Here is a 27,648-nt window from a genome sequence, read left to right as displayed (position 1 = left end):
TCTGGCTGCTCCGGTTTCCTCCCACAGTCCAAAGGTATGTGGGTTAGGTTGATTGGCCAAGTTAAATTGTCCCTTAGTGTCCCAGGATGTGTAGGTTAGAGGGATTAGTGGGATGAATATGTGGGGTTGTGGGGATAGGGCCTAGGTGGGATTGTTGTTGGTGCAGACTTGATGGACCGAGTGGTCTCTTTCTGCACTGTTGGGATTCAGTGTAGACTACCTGCATCCTTATCCCACAACAGCAGCAAAAATAGCAGAAACAGGAACGGAGTCAGCTGGACTTGGGAAAAATCTGGACCAAAGGCTTTCAATTCTATGGAACTTGGTCATGCCAGCAATTTGGGGTAAATATTACCTGTATCTGGATGGACCATCAGCTGGAGAATTGTGCAGCAATTAGTTCACTGGAGATTAGAGAAGGGAGCTACTCTGCAGAAATGCGTCTATTTTCAGAGTAGCTAGACTATCATCCACCAAGTCGGTGGTCTGGAATGCTCCATCTAGTCATGATGTGGAGATGCTGGTGTTGGACTGGGATAAACACGTCACTTTAATTTACAATTAAGGTGGTCCCTGTGCATTTTAAAAGATTACATCATGGTGGTATGATGGTATCAAATAAACTTGTTGGACTTTAACCTGGTGTTGTGAGACTTCTTACTATGTTCCATCTAGGCAGAAGAGGAGAAAGTCAGGTAATAGATGCTGAGGTGGAAAAACTGAAAGATGAAAGCACAAATGCAAAAACGTAGCCAATTTTAGAAAATGTAGAGAATTGGGAGGTGGCGAGGACAGCAACATTGAGATTTTGCAATAATTGCTTCCTAAAAACAAACATTTAGTGGCATTGTCAAGAGCTGAGTGAGAAAATTAACTGTGTGATGAGGTTCTGAATCATAAAAATCCAGAAGGTCCCAAGAGTGGTTTCTGGTTTGTGTTGAGTTATGTAATCTCAGCCAGGGTGACAACTGGAGCGTCCCTAGGCTATCAGGGAGAGAAAATGAGATAGGTTTCTGGTTTCTGATCTTTGCCCTTTGCCCCCAATGGGAAAGCACTTAAGAATATGGATGTCAGGCAAGAACATGATTGGGACAGGCTGTGACACTCTCACCATATTTGAAAAGCTTTGAATCTCAGCCACATGAGTGAGTTATTCAAGGATCACCGATGTCCGGAGAACATTAGGATGCTTCACCATCATGAGCAGTGAAGGAGGGGGAAAGGAAAAAAAATCAGGAGTGGGTGGGAATAACTTATTTCATTATAAATTATGCAATTCTAAAAAAATATCCATTACCAATTAGACATCTGCAATTGATGCAAAGGGTTTTTCACTCCAGGAGCAAAACCTAAACCCTGACCCACGCTGATGCTAGTTTTAATTCAATAAACATATGCCCTTGACTGTATAACCAATCTCCCATCAAATGCCGACTTAATAATGACATGTTAGGACAAATATTTAAACATGACGCAAGTCAGGAAACCTGGTACAACTCTCCCTTTAGGCGCACACTCAGTATGTAAAGATATTCTCAACCACCTATTTGCTGCTGTGCATTTATCTGAAGAAACAGTTTGTAATAACCAGCCAGAAACAGCATGGCCAACATTTCACCTTCGAGTTTTAAGAGTGAAAAGTGAGAAAAGAAAGTGCTAAGTCTTCACTTTAATTTACAATTAAGGTGGTCCCTGTGCATTTTAAAAGATTACATCATGGTGGTATGATGGTAACACCACTTGATTCTGGGGATTATGACAAGATGTCTGTGAGCTGAAACATCTGTCGTTGTGTAGACATAAGAGAAAGGGGGGAGGTTAGAGTTTATTTCTCAGATGGATACTGAAATTTCAGCACAGAAAAGGAATTAGTGAATTATAAATCAAGAATTCTTCAAGGTAAAAAATTAACTTTATTTTTAAATATACAAACATTTACATCTGTCCAAAAGGGCACAGAAAGATCTATCAGCAGGAAGTTTTAGTCTGTTTCATAGAATTAGTTCAATATTCAGAAGCCTCAAACACAAACCAACAATGATCATGTGTGTATCGCATTATTACTGCTGATCTATTAACCAACTTCAGTTGCAACTCTCAAAATGTTTTAATGAATTGCACACCAGGTGCTGAGGAGGTTTACTGACCCAGAGAATCAATGGTTGACAGGGTCTTATCCCGACCATAATGGAATCTGCTGTTAGAAGCAGACGCTGCTGCCAGATTAATTTTAAAAGGCAACACCTGGGCAAAAACTGAAAGATGGCAGTGAGGAAACTAAGTGAAATTGATATTAAGTTCAGGCTTGAAAGAATCAAATCAGTCAGGGTTGACTTCACATTTGTTCTATGGACTCAACATGAACATATATAATACTAATCTCCAAAATTCAAAGACGTCTAGACTTAAATGGTCGCTGCCACTTGCCAAGCCTTTGCAACCTGTCACACGCCTCATCCCAGGCAAAAATTGATGGGAGCAGTTCTTTAGAGAAAACAATGAATTATTTCTTCATATGGGTCAATTCAAACTGACTTAAAATAATAAACACGTAGAAACAGTTCCATGGAGAGCGTTTCCTTTGCGGAGGAAACAGTCCTTTGATAGGGAGAACTTGAAATTGTCAATGGTGCGGTTTGTGTTGTGAGCGATGTGATCTCTCACAGCAATGCGTACACACGTATCAGTTTAGAATCAGTAAAGAATTTAATCAAATTCTTAGACATGCTCCAACTGGGACCTTGCTCTAACTATATGCAATGTTAAGGACACTTCATGTGCAGCTTTAGAGATTTACAGTAAAAATGTCTCACCTTCAATGCTGGATTTTTACATGTGCGATTTGGAAAGATTTGTGTATCTAGTATTAAGTCTCAGACATTGTTCACAGCTATTTGTATGTACGTCATCACAACAATGTGATGTGTGCATGTGTGATATTAATCTTTGATTTTACTGACTGATCAAACATACATTGAGTTGCTTTAAAAGGACTTTTAAAAATGAAGCAAAGGGATTGACTTAAGATACTGCCATAAGTCACCCGAAGCATAGTATTACAAGCTGACCAGGCCTGGAAGATTCCAGTGTGAATTACAATTGAGGCACCTCAGCCGGAATTTTATTTCCACCCAGAATCAGGGTGGGCAAGGCTTGCAGAACAGAATTCTTTGTTGGTCTCGGGTGGGATTTTACAAGCCTCGCCAATGCTAGGTCATAAATTTGAGGCAATCAAGACAACCTCCTATAGAATTTCATACTTGCTGATGTCAAGAACCAGTTCAAAAGATTTACTAAAACTGTACTGGAGCTCATATTTGCATTGAAACAAAATTATCACTTAAGCAGAGATGGAAAACCTGCCAGGACAATAGCTACATAGAAGGTGTTCCTCTCCCATCCAGGTGGATGATGGATCATGCAGGAGTTAATAGCTGGGATAGTACAGAATCTAATAACCTAAGCCATGAAATAAAAGTAACAGTGTATTCAGACATGACCTAATCGATTATCTTCTGAAATCATTGTGGGGAGAGAGACCATGTGACTAGAATAACTATTTTTAAAGTTTTTTATTACAACACCTACATTGCTAAGCAGAACTTTGGATAGAAGCTGCCAATAGGCCAGTAACAATCTCTTCTCCAGAGTTCAAGACCCTATCTGTATTACAGTTTAAAGTTCAGCACACAGAGAATATTCAAACAAAAAGATAACAGTGCAAATATCATCAACTTCTGGCGGCACATTGGCACACTGGTTATTATTGCTGACTCACAATTCCAGGGACCTTGGTTCAATTCCAGTCTTAGGTCACTGTCTGTGTGGAGTTTGCAAATTCTCCCTGTGTCTGCGTGGATTTCCTCTGGCTGCCCAGGTTTCCACCCACAGTCCAAAGGTATGCAGTTAGGTGGATTGGCCATGCTAAATTGGCACTGCATGTCCCAAGATGAGTAGGTTAGATGGGTTAGCCATGGTAAGTGCGTGGGGTTACAAGGGTAGGGTGGAGGAGAGGGCTTGGGTAAGGTACTATGTCAGAGAGTCAATGCAGACATGAGGGGCTGAATGGGCTCTTCTGCACTGTAGGGTTTCAATGATTCTATGAAAAAAAGAGTGCAATTCTCTCCCGTTTTCATGCTTATTTGGCACTTAGAATTCTTTTTGGTAAGATTGCGCTCAGAGATTTTTCAAATGAAAAGTAACAGGTGCAAATATCATCAGCTTCTGAAAAAAACAGATTCTGTTTAAAAAGGCGACCGTCTCCAAAAATAATAGTTTACATGGGCTGCAATTCCGTTGAAATCTCAAGACCACCTTGGAAAGAGTCTGCTGTAATCATGCATACCAGCAAAGAACTCATAAGCAATGAACTCCTTTCTTCAGTGACTTCAGTTTACTTTGGCCAAAAAGTAACATCCTGCCATACAGCTTGTGATTTGGCATGTGAAAGTTAAAATTTATTTATTAGTCACAAGTAAGGCTTACATTAACGCTGCAATGAAGTTACTGTAAAATTCCCACTAGTCACCATAGTCCAACATCTGTTTGGGTCAATGCACCTAACCAGCACATCTTTCAGATTGTGGGACGAAACCTGAGCACCCAAAGGAAATCCACACAGTCACGGGGAGAATGTGCAAACTCCACACAGAAACTGTCCCAAGCCGGAATCGTACCCGGGTCCTAGGCACTGTGAGGCAGCAATGCTAACCACTGTGATACTAAGCTGCTAATATGTTGTGAAGATTAGGGAGTGGGTTTGCCTTTTTAGCCATTCTCTCTATCTTGAGAGCATGGGTTTTAACTCAGTGAAAGTTAACTCCTTTCTTCCGAACTCCTTTGTGTTTTAAACTTAAGAAATCTGTCACATTGGTTTATTTGCAATTCGTACATAAATGGTAAAGCACAGATACTGAATAAATATCTTCAACCTCACAAATTCAAGTAACACAGTGGTTAGCACTGCTGCCTCACAAGCACTAAGGGCCCAGGTTCAAATCCGGCCTTGGGTGACTGTATGGAATTTGCATGTGCTTCCTCCAGGTGCTCCGGGTTTCTTCCCACACTCCAAACAAGTGCAGGTGAGGTTGACTGCCCCTTAGATTGGTGGGGATATAGGGTAAGCCTGGGTAATAATTGTTCAGAATTGATGGGCCAAATGGCCTCTTTCTGTACTGTGGGGATTCTATGATACTATGAGAAACCTCCATTACGGTGAGACCTGGAGTGATAGAACAGGAGAGTGATTTCAGTCCTCCTCATGTGGTTGTAACAACATGCGAGGGGAAATCACATGTTCTATCTTGTAAAACTTGCATCAATAGGATATGCACACACATATCTGATGTGTCATAGTATTTCAAACTCAGTGAGCCATTTTCTGTTTACTTCAATTTTATAAACTCCTAATTCAGGCAGTGTACTTAAAAACAAAGAAATAGTGCCTTTCAAGATGTCAGTATGTCCCAGAGCACTTCACAGCTACTAGCTACAGTTAAAGTGCAATTAATGTTCTATTGTAGGCAACTGGGAGCCAATTTGGGTGCAGCAAGCTCTTACAAACAGCAATTAAATAAATGACCAGGTGATCTGTCCTTGATGGTATCAATGGAAGGATAAATGTTGGTCAGGAGAACAAAACTCCCCAACTTTTCTTCAAAAAGTGCCGCATTTCTTTACATCTACCTGAGAAGGCACTCATGGCCTCATTTTAATATCTTATCTGAAAGAATGTGCCGCCAATAGTGCAGCACTCCCTCACAACTTCACTGCAGTGCCAGCCTAAATTATGTGCTCATATCACTGGAGCCCATAACCTAACAAAGAAGTGAGAGCGCTAATGCAAAACCATGGTTGAAATAAAGCACTGATCAAAGTGGAAAATGATCCGAATTTTCTAAAATCAATTCACTGCCTCAGGTAATTAATTTAACTCAAATTTATTATTATCCTCCAGGAGCTAGACCTCAAATGGGCAACACAGAGCAGGCAGTCACAAAGTAAACAGCTGTCTCTGGCCAGAGAAAAGACAGAGTGTTGGGCACGGATCCAAACTTGCATGTGCAAAGCTCCACTCACCAGCTTCCTATGCCAATTAAATTTTAATTACCAGAGATGTGCCAGGAGGGCAATCGACACAAAATTTAAGCGATTAAAAATGAAGTTTTAAGAGTTTTTGATTCTTTAAACTTGACGTTACACTGGGCTGCAATTAAACTACCTTCTGGAAAAGATTGACAAACACTTCCAAGTGTGACTTCTTTCACATTTGAATTCCACTGCCTGGTTTAAAATTATTTCCCATCCATATAAATGCAAAATATAAGCTTGCGCAATAAGCTTGAATCCTGAGATGGAGCATCTGTATTGAATATATGTTTTGATTAAGAGTTTTTCTTTGCCCAGACTGAATTGTTAAATAGATTGTTTAAACATTACAATTTATGAATAAGTAGTGTTATAAAGCTTTGCCAGCAAGTTGTATAATTTTGCTCTACACTTACTAAACATCTTAATGCAAGAGCACAGTTACTTGTGATGGCGGTGTGTATTTAGATCTTACTTTTACTGTATAATCTGCAGCTGATTATTTTCAGATTGGATACACATTATTGCTTGATTTTTCTTTTTCCTTTTAAAAATACGTTCAATTCATAAAGCAATATGTTCTGACAAAGTGATGTTTTAAAACAAAGGCCTTCTTTTTTTTCAATCCCCTAGGGTCAGTTTCGAGATTTTTTTTATCTGATTAATTCCCAGAATGGAGTGTAGCAACCAAGATATTATTGTTCATGTTGGTGGCTTTCGATTGGCTATTCTCAACTCATTTCCCTCGCAAATGTAACTAATTTAAAGTAAAAATGTACATCCATCTTGATGTGTTTCCTAGCTTTATCTATTAATTTAGTTTTCCTCTTGGGGACCAAATAGCGCGAGGTAGAACTTCCAAATATATTTTGGTAAACATATATACTTAGCAGTCTAAAAGAGATGCTGGTTAGTTGCATTGGCCATGCTAAATTCTCCCTCACTGTACCCGAACGGGAGTGTAGCAACTAGGAGATTTTTACAGTAACTTCATTGCAGTGTTAATGTACCCATGACACTAATAAATACAACTTTAAAGAAGACTTTGTTGATTTGAATGATATGAATGTAATTTTACGATAATACATCCATGAGTCAGTGGTGAAGGAAACAGTGTTTTATGCACAACATAAAAGTAAAGCAAAACCACAAGCCTGTGGTGAACACACAACTGGTACAATACAATAATGGACTTATTCAATGGCCTGCTGAGTGTACAAGCTCCACCTGGTTAGTTAAGTACCAATCCCTGGGGAGCTCTGGTTAGGTGCAATGGTTGTGCTAAATTCTCCCTCAGTGTACCCAAGCACTGGAGTGTGGTGATGAGGGAATTTTCACAGTAACTTCACTACAGTGTTAATGTAAACCTACTTGTTTACATTAATTAAATAAATAAATATTCAATGAGTCCTACAGGGAGGTCAAACAGTGATTTCCCATGTAATTCCTGGGGGTTATCACAATTAACTCAATTTTTTTATTCAGTCTGTAGATGCACATTGCTTTCTGCTACACACTTGCAGAGTGTCTATCCCACCTCTTCCTTGGGTTTCTCACTATGTTATTTTTCTTGCTTTTAAAAATATAGCAAACCAATCAGAATAGGCAAAGTGATGCTACCCCAATGACTTCTCGATTCTATCAACTGCTGCCTTTTGTGCCAACATCCCCAAATTAAGCATGCAATACAAGTTCATGATAATTCTCCATTCCCTGAATCATCTCATGCACTGCAAGAAACACAGTAGCCAATTTGCACCGAGCAGGGCTCCAAAAACAGCAATGTGTTAACAACCAGACAATCTGGTTTTATCATATTGATTGTCAGACAAATATTGGCCAGGATACAAAACAAAGTAAAACTTAGAAGACTAAGTTGTAAATTATTCTTGGTGTCTCGAAAACACTCCAAGGCCTTCCATTGCTCACAGATCCTGGAAGGCCCTAAGCTATTTTGGCATCTGAGATTCAGAGGGCAAACCAGAGCTGTGCAGCAAAATGTTGCAGTTGCATTATACCAGTCCTAATTCCTCCTCTGTTGTTTAGGGGAGTCAGTTGTGCAGTGGTCTTGTCATTGGACTGGTAACCCAGGGACCCAGAGCCAGACCTGGGGATCTGAGTTCAAATACCATCAGGGCAGAGGTTGAAATTTGAATTCAATAAACATCTGGAATTAAAAGTCTCATGATCACCGTGAAAACATTGTCAATTGTTGTATAAACCCGCCTGGTTCACCAATGGTCTTTAGGGATGGAAATCTGCTATCCTTACCTGTTCTGACCTATGTGTGACTGCAGAGCTACAGCCATATGGTTGACTCTCAAGTGCCCTCTGAAATGGAGAGATGGGCAATAAACGCTGGCCCAGCCAGTGACACTTGTGTCCCATAAAATGAATCGTTAAAAATCATTTAGAGTGGTTTACGTCTCTACTTCATGAAGAAATGTCTAAGCCTTTGCTCTTTTGTGCCTGGTCAGGATCAGGACTTGCTCTGGTGCGAAGTGCTCATCTCAAATTGCCTGAGACAATAACCTAACAATTTTTGGAACAGTAACGACGCTGATTTTATTCAACAAGTGTGTTCAAACCAAAGTGCTTAAACTGGTGAACAGAACTGTAATGTGATCATTTTTTTGTTTTCAATGTTTGCACTGGATTACAGATTAAGTTCCTCCCTCACTTTTACCTTTTTCTCAAAAGCAAGTTCATTGCCCTATAAGTTGTAAGTCACCACACAATGGGCATTCATGTGGCAACATTAACATTCCTGTTTCTGGTCCAAAAATAACGAGCACAAAGCCTTCCATGTTTTTCCACAGTATCATAAGAAGTGAAGCCCACACATCAGCACTTTGTTCGCAGTATGGTTTACAATTTTCAACCACACAGTTTTTTGACTGTGAAGATGGGAAATGCTAAGTTCAGGGACAGGAGTTAGAAAATTCTGACATTTCCAGGATATGAAAATCCTGACCTTTATGTCCTCCTCACCATTTACTTTCCTATCTACCTTAGTGTCATGCTCAAACTCAGTAAGCAGGACAGGGGTCAGGCTATGGTTCGCACATGCGTGGGCTCACAGAGACAGCTGGCCACTTAAATCGCCAGCACTGAGGTGGAACTTTGGAAGAACGGGAGTGTGGAATCTGGAGTGTGCAGATTAGAGGAAGTCTGAGGAAGGCATCCCTTCATCCAAGTCATTTATATAACTTTTAAATAGTTGACACCCCTGCACTGATTCTTGTGGCACATCACTTGTTACAACCTGCTAAACTAAAAATGACCCATTTATCCCTACTCTGTAGTGTTAGACAACCAATTCTCTATCCATGGATATATTACCGACCACACCATGAGTTCTTATTTTGCATCATTATCTTTGATGTGATACCTTATCAAACACACTTTGGATATTCAGGTACTCCACATCTAAAGGCTCTTCTTTATCATTACTATTTTTTACTTCCTGTAATAATAAATTAGCCAAATGTGAGTTCCCTTTCAGAAAACCACGTTGACTCCAATTATGCCAAGGTTTTTGAAGATCCCATGCTATAACTTCATTAATAATAGATTCTAGCAATTTCCTTATGATAGGCTTTAGGTTAACCGACCTATAGTGACCTGCTTTCTGTCTCCCTTCTTTCTTAAATAGAGGAATTACATTTGCTAATTTCCAAACTGCTGGGGCCTTTCGAAAAACCAGAAAATTTTGGAAAATTAAAACCAATGCATCAACAATCTCCACAGCCACTTCTTTTAGCATATCAGGTGGAGTTCATCAGGACCTGGGGACTTGTCAGCCTTTCGTTCTAATATTTTTCTAAATACACTTTTCCTGGTGATTGTAATTGTTTTAAGTTCCTCCTTCACTTTTACCTTTTTGATTTTACGAGTATTTCTGGGATGTTTTCTACACTGAAGACAGACACAATTATCTGCACAATGCTTCCACCAGTTCTTTATTTCCCCTTATGAATTCCTCAGATTCACCCACTCTCCAGTAGACACTCCACTTTACTCTTTTCCCTTTTTAAATATTTGTCGAAAACCGTGAGTCTGAATTTTTCGCCCATTTGGCGCGCGCTCTCGTTGGCCTGGAAGCAGATACTAAGCACACTTTTGGCCTTGATCAGCCCCTGAAAACCAACAAATGGGAAATCGGCATGAAATGTGTACTGGGAAAGGCTCAGCACTGCTGGGGAAGGCAGGAAGAGGGCAGGCGCAGAGAAAAGAGATGGTGCGAGCTGGTACTTCCAACGTGTTCCATCAGGGTGACAGCTGATGTGGAGCTGTCTCAGGGGATGGCTGACCTGTAAAAAATAAATTACAAAAGGAAAACACTGCAAAGAGTGTCCAAGTAGCGCATTTGAACGTAAAATTTAGTTCCCAGAAGCCTGTTTTAAATGTTATTTTGACCCTGACGTTTTTCCCACCCTTGATTGAGGTTGCGGTTTAAATGTAAATGCCACCTGGCCAATCAGCTCACCCAGCAGCCATGAAAGCAGACAGGCCATGTAAAATTGTGTTCAGTTGGTCCTTTAAAGTGTTAATTTCGGTGCTTAATTTTTGGCAGGCCGCTTCTAACTCTTGCGTGCGCCGCTGGCTGAAAGATCATGCAGGCATGCAATGATGTCGGGAACGTGATTTAACATGCATCTGGATCAGGCACTGAATGATGTAAAATTTTGGCCTTGGTATCTGTTTTTATATTGCTAGCTATCCTTCTCCCATACTCTAATTTCCCCCTCCTTATTAATTTTAAGTCATTCTTTGCTGGTTTATAAATGATGTCCAATTTTCTAACTTTTGTAGAATTGTACGTCTTTTTCAATTTTAGATTATCTTTAGCTTCATTTGTTACCCATAGATGATGCATTTGTCTCCTGGAGTCTCACTATGATATATGTTTACCGAACATGATGAACTATTTCCTTAAATGTCTGCTACTGCATTTCTACTGACCTAAATCTATTTTCCCAGTTCACCTGAGCTAGCTCTTCCTTCAAACAATCATACATCCCTTTATTTAAGTTTTAAACATTAGTTTTAGACCCATTCTTCACTCCCTGAAACTGAACGCAAAATTCAGTCATGTTATGATCACTGCTACCTAGTGGCTCCTACACAATGAAGTCATTATTTAATTCTGCCTCATTGCACATGATTGGGTTTAGAATGCTCTGCTGTCTCAAATATCTCTCAATGGTTAACTATCAAATAACATTGGTAGAAACCAAGAAGATCTTTTTTTCATTAATATTTAAAAATCTCTATATTTGTTGATGGGACTATTTCCGTCAGTGGCATTCTGCAATCTTTCGTGAGATCCAAAAGTTCCACCCAAATGAGATATGTTAAATAAATGCCCAAGAATACTCCTTTAGCTTCTCCCTGCCCTCTTCCTCTCCTTCTGTCCCCTTTTAAATACTGATTTCTTGGTGGGCTACGCTAAGTGTTAGTTTTTCTCTCATACTTACAACCCAATGTGATCTCATTCACATTCACACACACGCACAACATGGAAACTTTTGGTATGGAGTATAAGTTGGGAGATGGGAGTGGGGAGAGTAATTATCAACTGAGGATGGGATAGCTGTCCATTGCCCTGGTCAGATCATTAGATATACATACGTGAGGAGAATGATAAATCTTGTGACAGCGGTGGGCAGAAAGTTGTTGCTCCTGCCACTTTCTTCTCAGTTGGACCATCACTAGAAGTGCAGGGTTACAGACCCAGCATCATGTATGCCAGAAGTGATCTGTCAGCATATTCTTTGAAACTGTCTTTCTGTCCCTAAGCATTTTAGCCCACGGGAAGTTCTAAAGCTAACATTGGACTATGCTGCACGCGTCCCACACCACCGTGCTGGAGCCCCATTCTGGAGGGCCACAGTTGAGTTCTATTCTCATTCATTAATCTATGTACATGGGACAACATCATTGACTCTAGTAATGAAAGCCATGTCCATGCACCCTTCGTCAAGTATTACTGGGCTTCCCTCCATCATCCTCAAGACACATTCGAGAGACCGCTGCCTTGCCATCATAGATGTCCCATCCACCCCATTATCAACCATCTACCAAGGACCCTAGAGGCTCTGAACTGGCATATTGTTATGGTTTACCACCATATCCCACACATATCATTGAGCCCCAGGGAGCTAAATACTTCCTCACTCTTTTGCTCCCTCCCTCCTTATCCACAGCCACCAACTCCACCTTTGTCTAGTGTTATTCTTCAGCATAGACTTTATTGCAGTTCCACACCTTATCAGAATCCCAATGTTATGAAGCCCACGTTCCGGGAGAAAACCAACTATCATTTGATCTTTACCATAAATAAGTCAACACATCTGAGTGGCCAATTGTGCTTATCTTTAACCACCCTACCCACCCAAAAAAATCCTCCTCTCATTTTGAGGATTCATACCGAGCGATGGTATGAAGAAGGAGGACCTTGAGAAAATGGAGCATGTAACTTACCAGACACCTTCTCCCCCCCAACACCTTCTCCTGTCACCCACCAACCTCCAATCATTACCCTGGTTATACCCACAATAACCGGAATCTCTGCTATGTTACTCTTGAATCTGCCGTTGCTCCAGAACTTATAACCAGCATTCTCCAAATGCATTCTCTCCCCTCTGACCATTATAATTCCCATGCCCACCCTAGCCTCTCCATTAACCGCGCAAACTGATTTGTCCTAACACTAACATTAACCCTAACCCTCCCCATGAGATCATCTGCTATCTGACTGTGACCCCTGGGCCTGTCATCCCACTGCTCATTGTGATTGTTCCCTCTGCTGCCCAGTACCCTTGGTTCAAACCCCAGGAATCTACCATAGACAACACTGACCATGACATTGAGCACCATCTCTCGCCCACCATCACTGCCTGGAAATCCACCCTCATTTATTCACAGGAGCCCCACGTCTAAAACGCTTTACTGGCCCCTTCTTTCCCATCACTGTCTATGCTGGTCACACCTCTGCCCAGGCTGCCTCCCTCAACCAGCCTCCCTGCCGTATTTCTCTCAGACTGTCGCCACCTGATCACCTCCCCCAGTTAAACAACGCTTCCCAAAGGAAAGAAACACTGGCTCTCACTCCACCTCCAGCAAGTTGAATACTTTGCCTGCTGCACGCCACCTATATGCAGTCGCAAATCTGGAGGTACTATTGGACTTGCTCACCGATAATTTAGCTGGGGAGGGGAGTTTCGTTCTGATAAGCATTCATGAGATGCATGTGCATGCAAAAGCGCTTCGCTACACTTGCAGATGGGAAGCTCGACATGGATCTAAACTTTCCTGAACTTTATTGCAAAAGTTCATCCCACTGGCAGGAAGCTAATTTTTGGCCTCCCACTCCTTGTTTCCCAGGATCAGCGCCAGATTCTACCCACGATCTTCAACAATATTTGTCATCAGGAATAGGGGCCCAAGTGACTTACCCTTCCCACCTACAAAGCTTGAAGTTAATTATAGTAGCCTGCTGTTATCCTGCCTCAGCACAGAGTACATTTCTTCTTAAGAATGCAAAAGCCATTGCGTGAACAGATAATAGATTGAGGTAAAAATTGGTGGCTTACTCAAAGTAACACTCATTTTGTGGCCAACATAAAAACCCAGTGATAAACGTTTTGGGCATTGTGGTTTTTGATCTGTAAACCACTGGTTTCCAATGTGTAGAAAAAAAGTCCTTCTGATAGTGAAACCATTTGCTTAATTTCTGATTTGTAGTACAGAAGATTGGTTCAGGTGGGAGGCAGAGGAAAAGTGTTAACTTAATCGACAATGTTTGAAAAACATAATCAGAGAGCCAAGGCTACTTTCATCACTGAAGTTCACATAGATAGTGAAACTACTTCTGACAAAACCAATGATCAAGTGCAAACTTTCATCAGAAGCAAAAAGTTGCTACAAATCTGAAACGAAACCAGAAAATTCTGGAAAACACTCATCAGGTCAGGAAGCATCTGTGGAGAGTAGAACGAGAGGCAAGGATTGATAATCTCTTATCAGAATCGGAAGATGTTAGGGATGAATAGTTTTCGGGCAGCACGGTGGCACAGTGGTTAGCACTGCTGCCTCACAGCGCCAGGGACCTGGGTTTGATTCCCGGCTTGGGTCACTGACTGTGTGGAATCTGCATGTTCTCCCCATGTCTGGGTGGGTTTCCTCCGGGTGCTCTGGTTTCTTCCCACAGTCCGGAAGATGCGCTGGTTAGTTGCGTTGGCCGGTGCTAAATTCTCCCTCAATGTACTCAAACAGACATCGGAGTGTGCCGACTAGGGGATTTTCACAGTAAATTCATTGTAGTGTTAATGTGAGTCTGCTTGTGACATTAATAAATAAAATTTAAACTTCTAAGCAACTATAATGCTGGGGAAAAGGAGGGGGAACGATGGAAATAAAATAAAAGAGAAGGGTGTATGATATGGTGGAGGTGAGTCAGAAGTGACTGACAGTAGGAATAATGACATGAACCAAGGATACATGCTATCCCTTTGGCTATGTATTGAGAAGGAATCTTCACCCCAAGCATCAGCCCACACCTTAAAGTTTGTTTAATAATTAGTGTCACAATTAGGCTTACATTAACACTGCAATGAAGTTACTGTGAAAATCCCCTAGCTGTCACACACCAGCGCCTGTTTGGGTACACTGAAGTCTTTGCCACGGATTTGATGCAGCTATCATCCCTTATTTCTTCTTTGCCAGATTTTCCATCCTTCCCTTCCCTTTTATTAATTATTCTGCTGCGACCATATGTATCTCTTCTACTCCCACCCTTCCATGCTTTACTTGTCCCATTACCATGGCTTATGACTTGCACAGTCATCCCACCGGCTTTTTGGGTGTACTTAGATTGGTAATCTGTGATGCACAGAGTGCCTCGGGGCATTCTCACCGGAAAGTGAGGACGCAGGGGCTCATCCCACTGGAAAGGCCAGCATCAGCTCGCTAAGCGGCTGACTGCACATGCGCCGATCTGTCGGCAGGGAGAATGACGCATGCATACTGGCATCTCACCCCTCCTTCACCAGCCTCCCAATCGCTGGCTTCACAGAACCTCCTCACTGTTGATCGCTGGCCTTTCCCATGCCCACATCCCCTGATCGCCAGCATATCCAATTCCCATCGCCAGGCCAGCTCCAACTGCCAGCCCTCCATGTGCGCCTCCGACCCCTCCACAATGTGTAGCCCCGATTCCACTCCCCCTTCCCATGTCCAGCCCCAATAGCCCTCCTCCCTCCGAATTCCACCGATCCCTAATGAAGACTGTTCACCCATCAGCCCCCTCAATAGACCCCATCCCCAGTTGGCCTCACTGCCATTTGGCCCTGCTCCTTTGAACATAAGAAATAGGAGCAGGAGTAGGCCATCTAGCCCTTCGAGCCTGCCCCACCATTCAATAAGATCATGGCTGATCTGTCGTGGCTCAGTTCCACTTTCCCGCCCTCTCCCCATAACCCTTAATCCCCTCACTTATCAAAAACCCATCAACCCGCGTCTTAAAAATATTTAGCGAGGCAGCCTCCACCACTTCAACGTGCAGAGAATTCCAGAGATTCACCACCCTTTGAGTGAAGAAGTTCCTCCTCAACTCCGTTCTAAACCGCCCCCCCTTTATCTTGAGGCTGTGCCCCCTAGTCCTACTGTCCTTTCTGAGCGGGAAGAGTCTTTCCACCTCTATCCTATCCATCCCATTCATCATCTTATACGTCTCAATGAGATCTCCCTTCATTCTTCTAAACTCTAACGAGTATAAGCCTAGTTTATTCAGCCTCTCCTCATAGCTCAACCCCCTCAACTCCGGCATCAGCCTAGTAAACCTCCTCTGCACTCCCTCCAAGGCCAAAATATCCTTGCGTAAGTGCGGCGACCAAAACTGCGCACAGTACTCCAGCCGCGGCCTCACCAATGCCCTATACAGCTGCAGCAAGACTTCCCTACTTTTATATTCAATCCCCCTCGCTATGAAGGCCAGCATCCCATTAGCCTTCCTGACCACCTGCTGCACCTGCAGGCTGGGTTTTTGCGACTCATGCATAAGGACCCCGAGGTCCCTCTGCACCGTCGCCTGCTGCAGTTTTTCGCCACGCAAGTAATAGTCCTTCCTACCATTATTCCTACCAAAGTGGACCACCGTTAAATTCCATTTGCCAGTTCCTGGCCCATTCGCCCAGCCTATCTAGATCCTTCTGCAGACTCTCCACACCCTCCGCGCAATTTGCCGTTCCACCAATCTTGGTGTCATCAGCAAATTTCGACACCATACACTCGGTTCCCTCCTCCAGATCATCTATATAAATGGTAAATAGCTGAGGCCCCAGCACCGACCCCTGGGGCACTCCACTAGTCACCAACCGCCACTCCGAATAGCACCCATTGACCCCCACCGTCTGCCTCCTATTTGACAACCAATCCCCTATCCATGCTAACACCCTACCCCCAACTCCATGCCCCCCTACCTTCTGCAATAACCTCTTGTGAGGTACCTTGTCAAACGCCTTCTGAAAATCAAGAAAGACCACATCCACCGGCTCTCCTCTATCCACCGCCCTAGACACATCCTCATAGAACTCCAATAAATTTGTCAGACACGACTTCCCCTTAATGAAACCGTGCTGCGTCTGCTCTATCAAGCAATTCCCCTCAAGATGCCTCGCTACTTCCTCCTTGATGACGGATTCTAACATTTTACCTACAACAGACGTTAAACTAACTGGCCTATAATTCCTTGCCTTTTGCCTGCCACCCTTCTTAAACAACGGCATAACATTAGCCGTTTTCCAATCCTCCGGCACTTCGGCACTGCCTGGTGCCTGGCAGTGCCAGTGTGCTTGGTGGGCAGTGTCAGGGTGCCCTGTGGGGCAACCCCCCACCCCCAACTTTCCGGGGGGCGGAGGGGGCCTCAATGGCCTCTGTCCCAATCAGCAGGGACTGGTCCCCATTGTTGGAGACCAATTTAAACCACACTGGTGGAAACCTCTCCTGTCAGTGGTGAGACACTAATGGATGTCTCAGGCTCGCTAATCATGTGGAAATGATGATTTCCATATGGTAATCAACTGTGTGCCGATTTCTGGGGTGGGACTGATTATATGGAAAGACATAGCCTGGGAGACTCGTGGTCAGATGCCAGTCGTGAGCCTTGCTACAGCCACCCACTGACGTCTCTCAGCCTTCTGCACTACTCAAACAGTGCAGTGGGCTGGGAAAATCCCGCTGTTATCTTTGTTTCTCGCTGTCCACGGATTGCTGCCTGGATGTCTTAGTATCTTTCTGCATTTTTGTTTTTACTTTATGCTTTTGACAACACAACATGTCGGATGAAAATCCCGTTCTGATGGTATCAATAGCCTTGCTCGCTTCCATATGTCTCTGCTTGGGCATTTACTGAAATAACATATGAGGACCAGATGTGCGCGCCCCTAAGGATTGCTTTTTCATGGGAGTTAAGAACAGCTGGAGCATCTTCAGCAAATCTCACACACTGTGCAATAACATTTCCAGAACCACAATAAAATACGTGACAAGAGATATATTACAGCAATCAGAAAAGATGGAGAGGAAAGGGCATTCTTCGCCAATCACTGCCTTGCCATCTACGGGATGGTACAGTGGCATACTGGTTAGCATTGCTGCCTCACAGTGCCAGGGACTTGGGTTCAATTTTGGCCTTGGGTCACTGTCTATGTGGAGTTTGCACATTCTTCCCGTGTCTGTGTGGGTTTCCTCCCACAGTCCAAAGCTTTGCAGGTTAGGTTGACTGGCCATGATAAATTGCCCCTTAGCATCAAGGAGACTAGCAAATTAAACAAATGGGGTTTTAGGTATATAAGGCCTGAGCAGAATTGTTGTTGGTGCTGGTTCATTGGGCCAAATAGCTTCCTTCTGCACTGTGGTGATTTTATGAATTGCTGATTAAAAAATCTTGGACAAAATTAATCAAATTAGACTACAGGAATATCCCTTGCACTTTTACTCTTCACCAGAATGGATGACTATGGGACAACAAACTGTTATGCAAAGCAATGAAAGGTTCTTTGCAATGAATTACATGATTAATTAAGAAGTGCTGCCTCACAGTGCCATGGCCCCAGGTTCAGTTCCAGCCACAGGTCACTGTCTGTGTGAAATTTGCACTTTCTCCCCATGTCTGTGTGGATTTTTTACTAGTGCCCCGGCTTCTGCCCACAGTCCGAAGATGTGCGGGTCAGGTTGATTGGCCAGGCTAAATTGACCTTGTCAAGGGGAATAGCAGGGTAAAAGAGGGTTACGGGAATAGGGCCTGGGTGGGATTGCGGCCGGTACAGGCTCAATGGGCTGAATCGTGTCCTTTTGTACTGCCGGGATTCTGTGCTTCTAACTATGGACCAGATTCTGAATTCATGGAAGGTTTATGAGATAGTTCGGGTAATTGGTTATTTCCTGGATGAATTTAAAAATAGCCGTGTTGTTGGATGAGAAAATAAGATAAAGGCAAAGTATGACCGACTCTGCCAGCTGTGAACAGAAAGCAGTAATGTCAATTGAAGATCACATGTGGTTTTTCCCTCAATTAACACAATCCTTCAAGACCAATACAAAGAAAGAAATACCAATGTCATGTAAAAAATATGAATGAATAGTTGACAGCTCTTCAACGACACTAATTCTCATTATGTTTATAAATAAAATGGCAAGATCAGAGGCATTTTTATTGCCCCCAATTAATTGCAGGAATGAAATGGGAAAATATTCTGTGGTTTACGACTTTCATTGTACATTCCATCATATCCAGCAATGATAGGAAGCAGTATGTTTTACAGATGTGATTCTGTACTGGAATAGCCTATAGTTTGGAAGCAACAGCAAAGATGCACCATTTTGCTACCAAATAGATCACTTAAACCCAACAAAGTATTACTCCATTCTGCAGCTTAATAAATCATGGAATGAATAACTTCATTCATCTTATTTTTGAATTAGGTTATGTATGTATTAACCAATACTGGAGGAAACCATAAGATTCTTCAGTTGTGTCTGATTCTGCTTTTCCTCGAAAGGTCACAATGCCCCCTGACCTGTCAGTAACAACAGTACATTTAAAATTCACGCAAATACCTCAGAGTTGTTCCTCTCCCCAGACCTATAACAGATGCCAAATGTCTAGTGTCTGACAGATACAGAGCTTGCGTAACTCTGTATAGTGGATAGAGGGGGAAAATTGTATTGTGCCTTGCAATCAACTGTGATTTGTAACAGCAGCTCCGGTCTTCCGAGTAAAACGACCCTCATGAAATTGAGTATCAAAGATTTCTTTTCTGCATTTAGGATTTGCAAGAGTGATATTACAAGCAAATGCACAGTGTTTGTGAAAAGACAAAGCACGCTTCTGCCACACTCAGGTGCAGTCAGAGGACTGTGGCAGCATTAGCAACAGCAAATGCTTCCTCTGCATAATCATTGCGGTGACATCTGTTGCTAAGATGGGGGTCGCTGAACCAAACTGTCATGCTAAGTGCTTAGAATGCCCAGCAATGCTATTTTCCAATCATGATTTGTGGCATAAAGAACAAAAGGAATGCTAATAGGATCTGAGCTTGTGATTGAGAGAGAAAGGAGGGAGAGCAAGAAAGCAGTTCATTTTCAAAGGGAGATTTTTTTAATGTCGAGAAGCGGCTCCTATCTTAATCCTTATAGGATTGCAGCCTTTACATCCATTCTTTCTTCCTCAAGTTAAAAGAGGAAGGAGTATTTACATTCACATTGATCTCAGCCACTGTTGCCCAATGTTGCAGTGCCCCATAAGCTTCCTAAAAATGGTATTTACATTCGAGATTGAGAGCAGCTTGTGTTGCAGCAGTGTCTGAAGATAATACATAGAATTGAGCCCAACAGGTTGTGTGATATATTTCATAAATTATTCATCAAGTGGTCATCATTTCTGAGAAACAAACTAAAATTCTGATCGACTGATTGTCAGTACTCTTTGCATCTGGGCTGAAAGCTAACCGAAGTTACAACTGCTTCTTTAGTTTCCAATTAAAGTACGAGTTGCAGCTGAGAAATGAGGTGACACATGCTAAGACATGCATGTGAACACGGGATTTATTCTGAAGCTAAGAACTGGAATACTGCCTTCAAAGTTTGAATAAAAGGTCATAATGTATGTATACCTTTGCTGCCACAAAGGGATAGGTTGTTTCAGTATTTTCTATGTCCATTTTGCAAATTAAAGTAAACTTGATTTAAAATGAAGTTAAGTTCAGCAGCAGCAGCATGTGGAAAGAGCAGTTGCAATTTGGCTTGAGTGTTCTCAGTGAGTATCCCAGGCCTTTTGCCTATTTAGGACAAGTGATTGCATTATTTAATGGGTTTGGGTTGCTTCTCAAGTTGTATCAGTGTCTCCGTGCCTCCGTTACACAGCTCGCCCTTGCCTTGTGCTTCTTCTTTCTTTCTCTGCCCTAATGCTGTTGGTGGGCTCACTCTTTATCTCCACTCATTCACTTCTTGTCCTCCTCCTCCTCCTCACATACCGTCTGGCCACATTCAAATCCGTCATTATGATATGGAGCTATTGACCAGAGAACCAGCATTTTTGCCGCTTTTACACAAAAAGACATACACATCTTGGGCTAAGCAAGATGAACATCGAAATTGCACTATTCATTCCAGGACATCAGAACATATCAAGTCACTTGCCCAAACAATGATCCAATACCCAATCGCTGTTATGTTTCTGTTCCGACAGTAATCTAATTAGGTGACTTTTGCTGGATTATTGAAACTTCTAGACTGAAAACAACTTGCTCAGGAAATCACTACTTGATGCTAATAAACTACTGGAACCTTAGAGAAACAACTTAGAGAGTCGGATCAAATCTTGAGTGACAAATCAAAAAGATTTTAGGTGAAATTAAAATCAGCAGCATCTTTTATTCTGTCAAACACAATAATCACTTTCCAACGTTGGGTCTCAGATGCACACAATTCTGCAGGAGTTAATATATTTTTTTCACAGTGAGGATTACAAGGTTGGCACTGTTCTTGAAATAACTTAGCGAGATGAACAAAGATCCTGAAATATGTGATACACTTATATTTTTACCTTTGTATGAGAACTTCAGCCGTGGTTTACTTTGCTTCCAGGCATCGTTCGCTGGTAAAAGGAAGAAAAGGATAACACAGCAGCAAACAGCACTAAACAGCGCAGAAGCTAAATTACTCCTGTGGTCCTTATCTTTGATTAAAAATTTACATTCCATGCTATAAGTCTACAGTCAGCACACCAGCGCAGCCCAATCTCTCTGTATACTAGCACAGTTCATACCACTTCAATTCTTCAAAGTTCACTGCTAAAGTAGTTCTAAAACTAACAGTAGGAGTGGTGAGTTCTCCTGCCAATCAGTCTCCACCAATTTGCATAAATGCTGCAGGAAACGGGCAGTGAAGGAATAGTTTTGGCAGAGGTTAGCCAAGCACTGTATAATTAGAGTCAGCAGTACTAGCATCTGCAGAACAACAGCTGAACACGAGAAAACTTTTAACCTGCATATCATTGAGAAAACACCTTAGTTATTGTGGATCCTCTAAAAGCTAGACTTGAGGTTTCTCAAATTCAGCAAATCCTTTAATCAATAACTTATTTCAAACATATTTGGTGGAAGTTACGTGGTGTGATACAATTTATGCTGCTTTCTTCTCATCTTTGCCCAAAGGGCATTTAGACATAATGAAGAAAATAGATTTAAAAAAAAAACGGGCGTAACAAATAATAAAATTTCTGAGAACTACTCTGAAAACCATGATAGATTTTACTTGAAACACTATTAATCACATAAGGATTTTTGGAGTAGGTAAAGTCTATTAGACTCCAAGCTATTTGATTTTTTCCATCTATCAACAATGCTTTTGCCATTTCTATCTTTTCTCTCCAAAAACACCCACTTCAATGGCATTACTTTTGCATTCACTGTAATTTCCCAGCCATTTCCAAAGACAGGTTAGAGTTTTAGAAGTCATTGAATCCCTACAGTGTACAAGAAGGCCATTGGGTCCATCGAGCCTGCCCCAGTATCTTCCCGTCGCACTGACAGTGACTTCGCTGCTCTAGGTTCCCCAGCAGTGAAGGGTGCAAATAATGGGAAATCTCATTAACAGCAGTGAGACTGGAAGATCCTGCAACCAGCCAATGCCAGGCTGCCGCCACTGCCTCACAATGGGTTTTGTAGGGGGGGGAGGTATGGAAAATCCCATCTGTTGCGTTTTTATAATGATATAAAAGCACCAATCATTCATAAAGGATTGAGTAAACTTGGTTCAATTATGTAATCTAAACATATTAAAACACATGTCCTTGGATAGAAAGCTTGAGGCCATCAACAGCAGAAATGTGCGCGCTGTATTCTGTTCACAGGCCAAAGCAAGACTGAGACTAGGTCATATGACACACTTCCCTTCCAGTGGTGGCATGCTGCCATTCCTTTTAAGCACATTACAACATCTTCCTTTCTGTTTAAGATGCTTTCCTCCTTCCAAAGAAGTATAAGTATTTATAATGCATGTTTAGCTACCATTACAAAAGCATATAGGACTGATAAATTTATGACTCTCTAAAGCAGAGATGTAATCTGCTGGTGTACTCAGATCTTGGAATGATAACCTTGTTAGAGGTTTCATAGAACTAATCACAGAAACTCTACTGTACAGAAAGAGGGCATTCAGCTCATCAAGTCCGCACAGACCACAATCCCACCGAGGCCCTACCCCCAAATCCCTATATATTTACCCTCTAATCCTTCTAACCTATACCTCTCAGGATGCTAAGGGGGAATTTTAGTATGGCCAATCAACCTAATCCACACATCTTTGGACTGTGGGAGGAAAGCGGAGCATCCAGAGGAAACCCATGCAGACATGAGGAGAATGTGCAAACTCCACACAGTGACCCAAGCCAGGATTCAAACCCAGGTCCCTGGAGCTGTGAAGCAGCAGTGTTAACCACTGTGCCTGTGTCTGGTTCTTTAATTATTCACAGTGATCTGTGAGGCTGTCATTCTTGGATGTTGACCCTGATTGTATTTGAGACCTTGACTTAAGTGTAATAGGGCTGTGTGGCAATTGAGAAGGTGGAATGGATCTGATGCGTCCTTGCTTATGTCTCACCATTGTGTCTTTGTGTCTAATGACTTCGCAAGTACTTGGTCCTTGTCATTATGCCTTGTTGCCACATACCTTCTCTGGGATCCTGAATGCAAACTTGTTGCCCCAAATGTAAATATAGCAATTCTGTACCAACATTTTATTGACCACAAAAATAGAAAATGCTGGAAAAACTCAGCAGGTCTAACAGCATCTGTGGAGAGAGAATAGAGCCAACATGACATCCTGATGAAGGGTTATCCTGACTCAAAATGTTGGCTCTGTTCTCTCTCCATGGATGCTGTCAGACCTGCTGAATTTTTCCAATGTTTCTTGTTTTTGTTTCAGATTCTAGCTTCTGCAGTATTTTGCCTTTATTGTTTTATTCTCCAGGTTGTCATCTCCTCTTGCAGTTTGAAATGTTGCTGTCTAGTTTCTGCGAGAACAGAATGGGTAAGAGCAGGTGAAATGGTATGTGCCTGTTTGCCGCACATGATCATCAAATCATGCGACTTGATCAAATTGGCCACTCCGAGAGTGAGCATAGTCTTTGGTCATAATTCATTTCAGTTTGTGGTTGCCACTAACTGAGTCAAGGTACAATAAAAGCTGAAGCTAACTAATTTTATTACCGTGGATGCCTTTCGCTGAAGGGTTAAGGGTCTGCTAAACAGAGACTAGTACTTGTTGAACTATCAATTCTCTTTCTAATTTGTATTTTAGTGTTTATATGAATTGTATTGTTGTGTAATTTCTGTTGCTGCATTTTTAGCCAGGGCCTTATTACAAATAGGAATTAGTTCTCAATTGACTCACCTGGCTAAATAAAGTTTAGATAAATAAATTGAATAGTTGCACTTAAAGGTGCCATTCTCAAATACAATATTGCAAAGAGTAGGTCCTGCTTCGACTGTCTACATTTGTGAATTTGGGATTGCATTATGCTAATCATTTGTTCACCTGAGCCGTTAGATCTAGGGTAATGAGAAGAAGTAGTGTGATTGATATTCCACTTCTCATACATATCCTGAAGTGTTCTGCCTGGGCAATTGTTGAATAGTAGGGTCCTTGGATCTTGATGAAGTTAGTGCCGTGATATGGAAGAGTTCAGATTTTGGACCAAGAATGGGTAGGAACTTCATGTAAAACCAGTGGTTCCTTGCACTAACCTGGTATATGCTTTTGACATGCTTCGCACTCTTGACAACTACACAATGTCATTGTTCATATTTGGCCAGTGGACTATCTCTCTTGCAAGTTTTCTTGTCTAATCTATGCTCATGTGTTGGTGATCAATTTGCTGAAGCATATCTGATCACAAAGATTCTGGTATGATGACCTGCTTGCCTTTAAAAATGACTCCCAGGGAGATCTCTAGTTTGTTGCAATAGAGCCGAAATGTTTCATGTGTTTGTGGAAATGTTAATTGAACCAAGCCATCCTTTTATGGTTTCTGCAATGTGAAATCTTTCACTGTTTCTTCTTGTAACTGCTGACACTTGCATTGTGCAAAATGTACCAGATCATTTAACAAACCTGGATTTTCCTGTGACCATAACATTGCAGCTCCCTTGAAACTTTGCCAAAACATTCTGGATATTTCAATGTGAGGGTGTAAGCTGAGGTAATGAGCAGTTCCTGAGATTGATCTGACATATGAGGTCTGACTGATTCCATGGCTTGTCAATGTCTAAGATCACAGTATTTGGGTAGACGTACAATCACTGGGCCCTTAGTCTCCATGATGTAAACCATTGGTGATACCTAGGAGGATTGATTGTACTTGTGATCCTGGACTATGAGTCATGCACTTAGAATGAGTGAACCATTGTACGTCAAAACGTTGCTCAGTATTAGTTTTTGCCATGGCCTTCCATTTCTGTGGATACCTGTCTTATAAAGTCCGCAGAGATAGTACATTGAAATAGGGGCAAATGCTAATCTTGGCTGATAGTGAATAGTTGCTGGTCTTTTTTAAGGACAGGTAAATTTCACCTTGGCAAACACTTTGGATGATGTGATGGTATTTATACTTTCACATGTCAGATATGTGGTCACCATTCTTTGTTTCATCATCGTCATTTTCTGGTTTGCCAATTACCTCACGGAAATGTTTCTGACAGGACACCACATCTTTTTGCTTTAAGGCTCCTGTTGCATACAGTCTGTTTGGAGCACGGCTCTTCGTAGCTGCATCAGCCTTTGATCTAGTGCACTGGTACTGCCAATGGCCCCTTTCTGCATCTGCCTTACAGAATTGGTGGAAAGCTGAGCATTTCCCTAGTGCAAGCAGAAGACCATACCTTCCACATGTCTTGGTAAGTTTGGGTGTTCCCTCAAGTGCATCAACAATTGGGGTTGTGCTTAGGACCTGTCAGCTTCTTTAACCTCCAAGGATCACTTTGTACCTATGTCCATCCTTGAGCGAGCCCCTCAATGTTATGCATTTTGTGCTTGTCTAGTGGATATTTTTGTGTTGCTTCCATGGAAGTGAACACAATCAACAACTCAGTGGGCATGATCTTACCGGCCGTTCATGCATTACTCCCTCTGCAGTGAGGTCGGAGAATCAGGCTCCCAGCCAAATCTCCATTCATTGCAGCTGGATGGGAAAGTCCTGCCAGCATGAATGTGGTAATATTCCAGCCAATAATTCTGCCTGCTGATTCTATGTTTGAAAATTGCAGTATGTATCCTTTTCTCTGCATCTACTGGTGAAGTGGTCTACGGATTCTGCACACTGTCGTCGAAATAATTTGGACTCCAATTGACGAATACAGAAATTTAACATGACTCTGAACCAATCTTCCATTGGAATCATTTAGCTTTTCTGCTGTTAAGCCTAATGTTTAATGTGTCGACCTTCATTCTCAATTTTTATATGAATTTTTATGGCTTGTTTGTCTGATGCAGGTACAGCTGTAGCTCTTTGAAAATGGAGTCACAGGTGGATAGGGTGGTCAAAAAGGCATTTGGCATGCTTGGTTTCATTGATCAGGATGTCTGTTGATGACTTGTTGAAGTGGTACAAGACATTGGTAAGGCCACACTTGGAATAGTGTTCAGTTCTGGTCACCCTATTATAGAAAGGATATTATTAAACTACAAAGAGTACAGAAAGGATTTACTATGATGCCACTGGGATTTGATGGTTTGAGTTTTAAGGAGAGGCTGGATAGACTGGGACTATTTTCCCCTGGAGCGTAGGAGGCTTAGGGATCTATAAAATAATGAGAGGCATAGATAAGGTAGATAGTCAGCATCTTTTCCCAAATATAGGGGAGTCTAAATCTAGAGGGCATGGGTTTAAGGTGAGAAGGGAGAGATTCAAAGGGGTCCAGAGGAGCAATTTTTTTATACAGAGGGTGGTGAGTGTCTAGAACGAGCTGCCAGAGGCAGTAGTAGACGCAAGTCTTTTTGAAGCATTTAGACAGTTACAAAGGTAATATTGGTATAGAGGGATATGGGCCAAGCGTGGGCAATTGAGACTAAATGGTAAAAACTGGGTGGCATGGACAAATTGGACTGAAGGGCCTGTTTCCATGATGTAAACCTCTATGACTCTAAAAACACCAATCGCTCATAAGGGATTGTGTAAATGCATTGTAGGATCATTTATTTAAGCTAAATGGATAAAAAGCTCAAAGACATCAGCAGCACAGCTATGTGTGCTGTGTTCCGCTTATAGGCCACAGTGAAACTGAGACTGGAAAACACGACACATTTCCCACTTGTAATGGAACACAGCTATTCCTTAAAGGCATGTCACAACATTTTGTTGTTTGGCTCTGTAACTTTTTTCAAAGTTGGAAAGTTAAGAGACCAGAATTGCTTTGAGTATCACAGATGGGATTGGTCTGAAATATCCAATGAAAATAGTTCTCCTTTTTATTTGCAGTCTATCCCTCTGTTAATGAGTGTCTGTATCATTTGCCTTTTTTTAAATGCGACTAAGTTTTGTGCTGATGGTTTTGCTGAATTATCCACCATAACTCTAATGTCACCAGATGAATTAGAAATCATCCATTAGCACACAAACACTAACAAGATGGCCATGTACTTTCCACTGTAAATGTGTGCAGGGTGAGAGAATGGATGGATTTACAAATTGCCACCTAATTGAATTGGATGACTGGTCAACAATGTCAGTCTTATACCTGAGAGTCAAACTGAAAATCTCTACAATAGTATTTCCTCCATAACTCTTAAGGACATGCATTTCATATCTGATCTGCCACTGTATCTGCCCTGAACTCAGCCAGATAAATCACAAATCTATCTCTGTCTATAATATTCCACTAGTCCCATTCAACTATCATGTGCATTTTAATGAGTCTATTACAACATTTTAATTTACTTGCCTGAGCAGTCACATCATTGTTGAAATTGCCTTTATCTGTCACAAACTGCTTCAATTCC

At 41.9% G+C, this 27,648-nt stretch overlaps 1 protein-coding gene across 1 annotated transcript in view; it reads right to left on the bottom strand.

The window, feature by feature from the left end:
* The window catches only part of LOC145356995 (semaphorin-3D-like), a 103,398-nt gene extending 82,002 nt beyond the window's left edge, over window positions 1-21,396 (bottom strand). The window contains exon 1 of the mRNA XM_080210026.1: window positions 21,197-21,396. Within this exon, the coding sequence (XP_080066152.1) occupies window positions 21,197-21,353 (157 nt within the window). The 5' untranslated portion in view covers window positions 21,354-21,396. The remainder of the gene's footprint in view (window positions 1-21,196) is intronic.
* Between the last annotated feature and the right edge of the window lie 6,252 nt (window positions 21,397-27,648).

The sequence above is a fragment of the Carcharhinus amblyrhynchos genome, chromosome 22 (genome assembly GCF_965287045.1).
Source record: "Carcharhinus amblyrhynchos chromosome 22, sCarAmb.v2.hapA, whole genome shotgun sequence".
Taxonomy (NCBI): Eukaryota; Metazoa; Chordata; class Chondrichthyes; order Carcharhiniformes; family Carcharhinidae; genus Carcharhinus; species Carcharhinus amblyrhynchos.
Note: the sequence above shows the minus strand (reverse complement) of the source record. Positions and strands in the feature narration are given on the sequence as shown.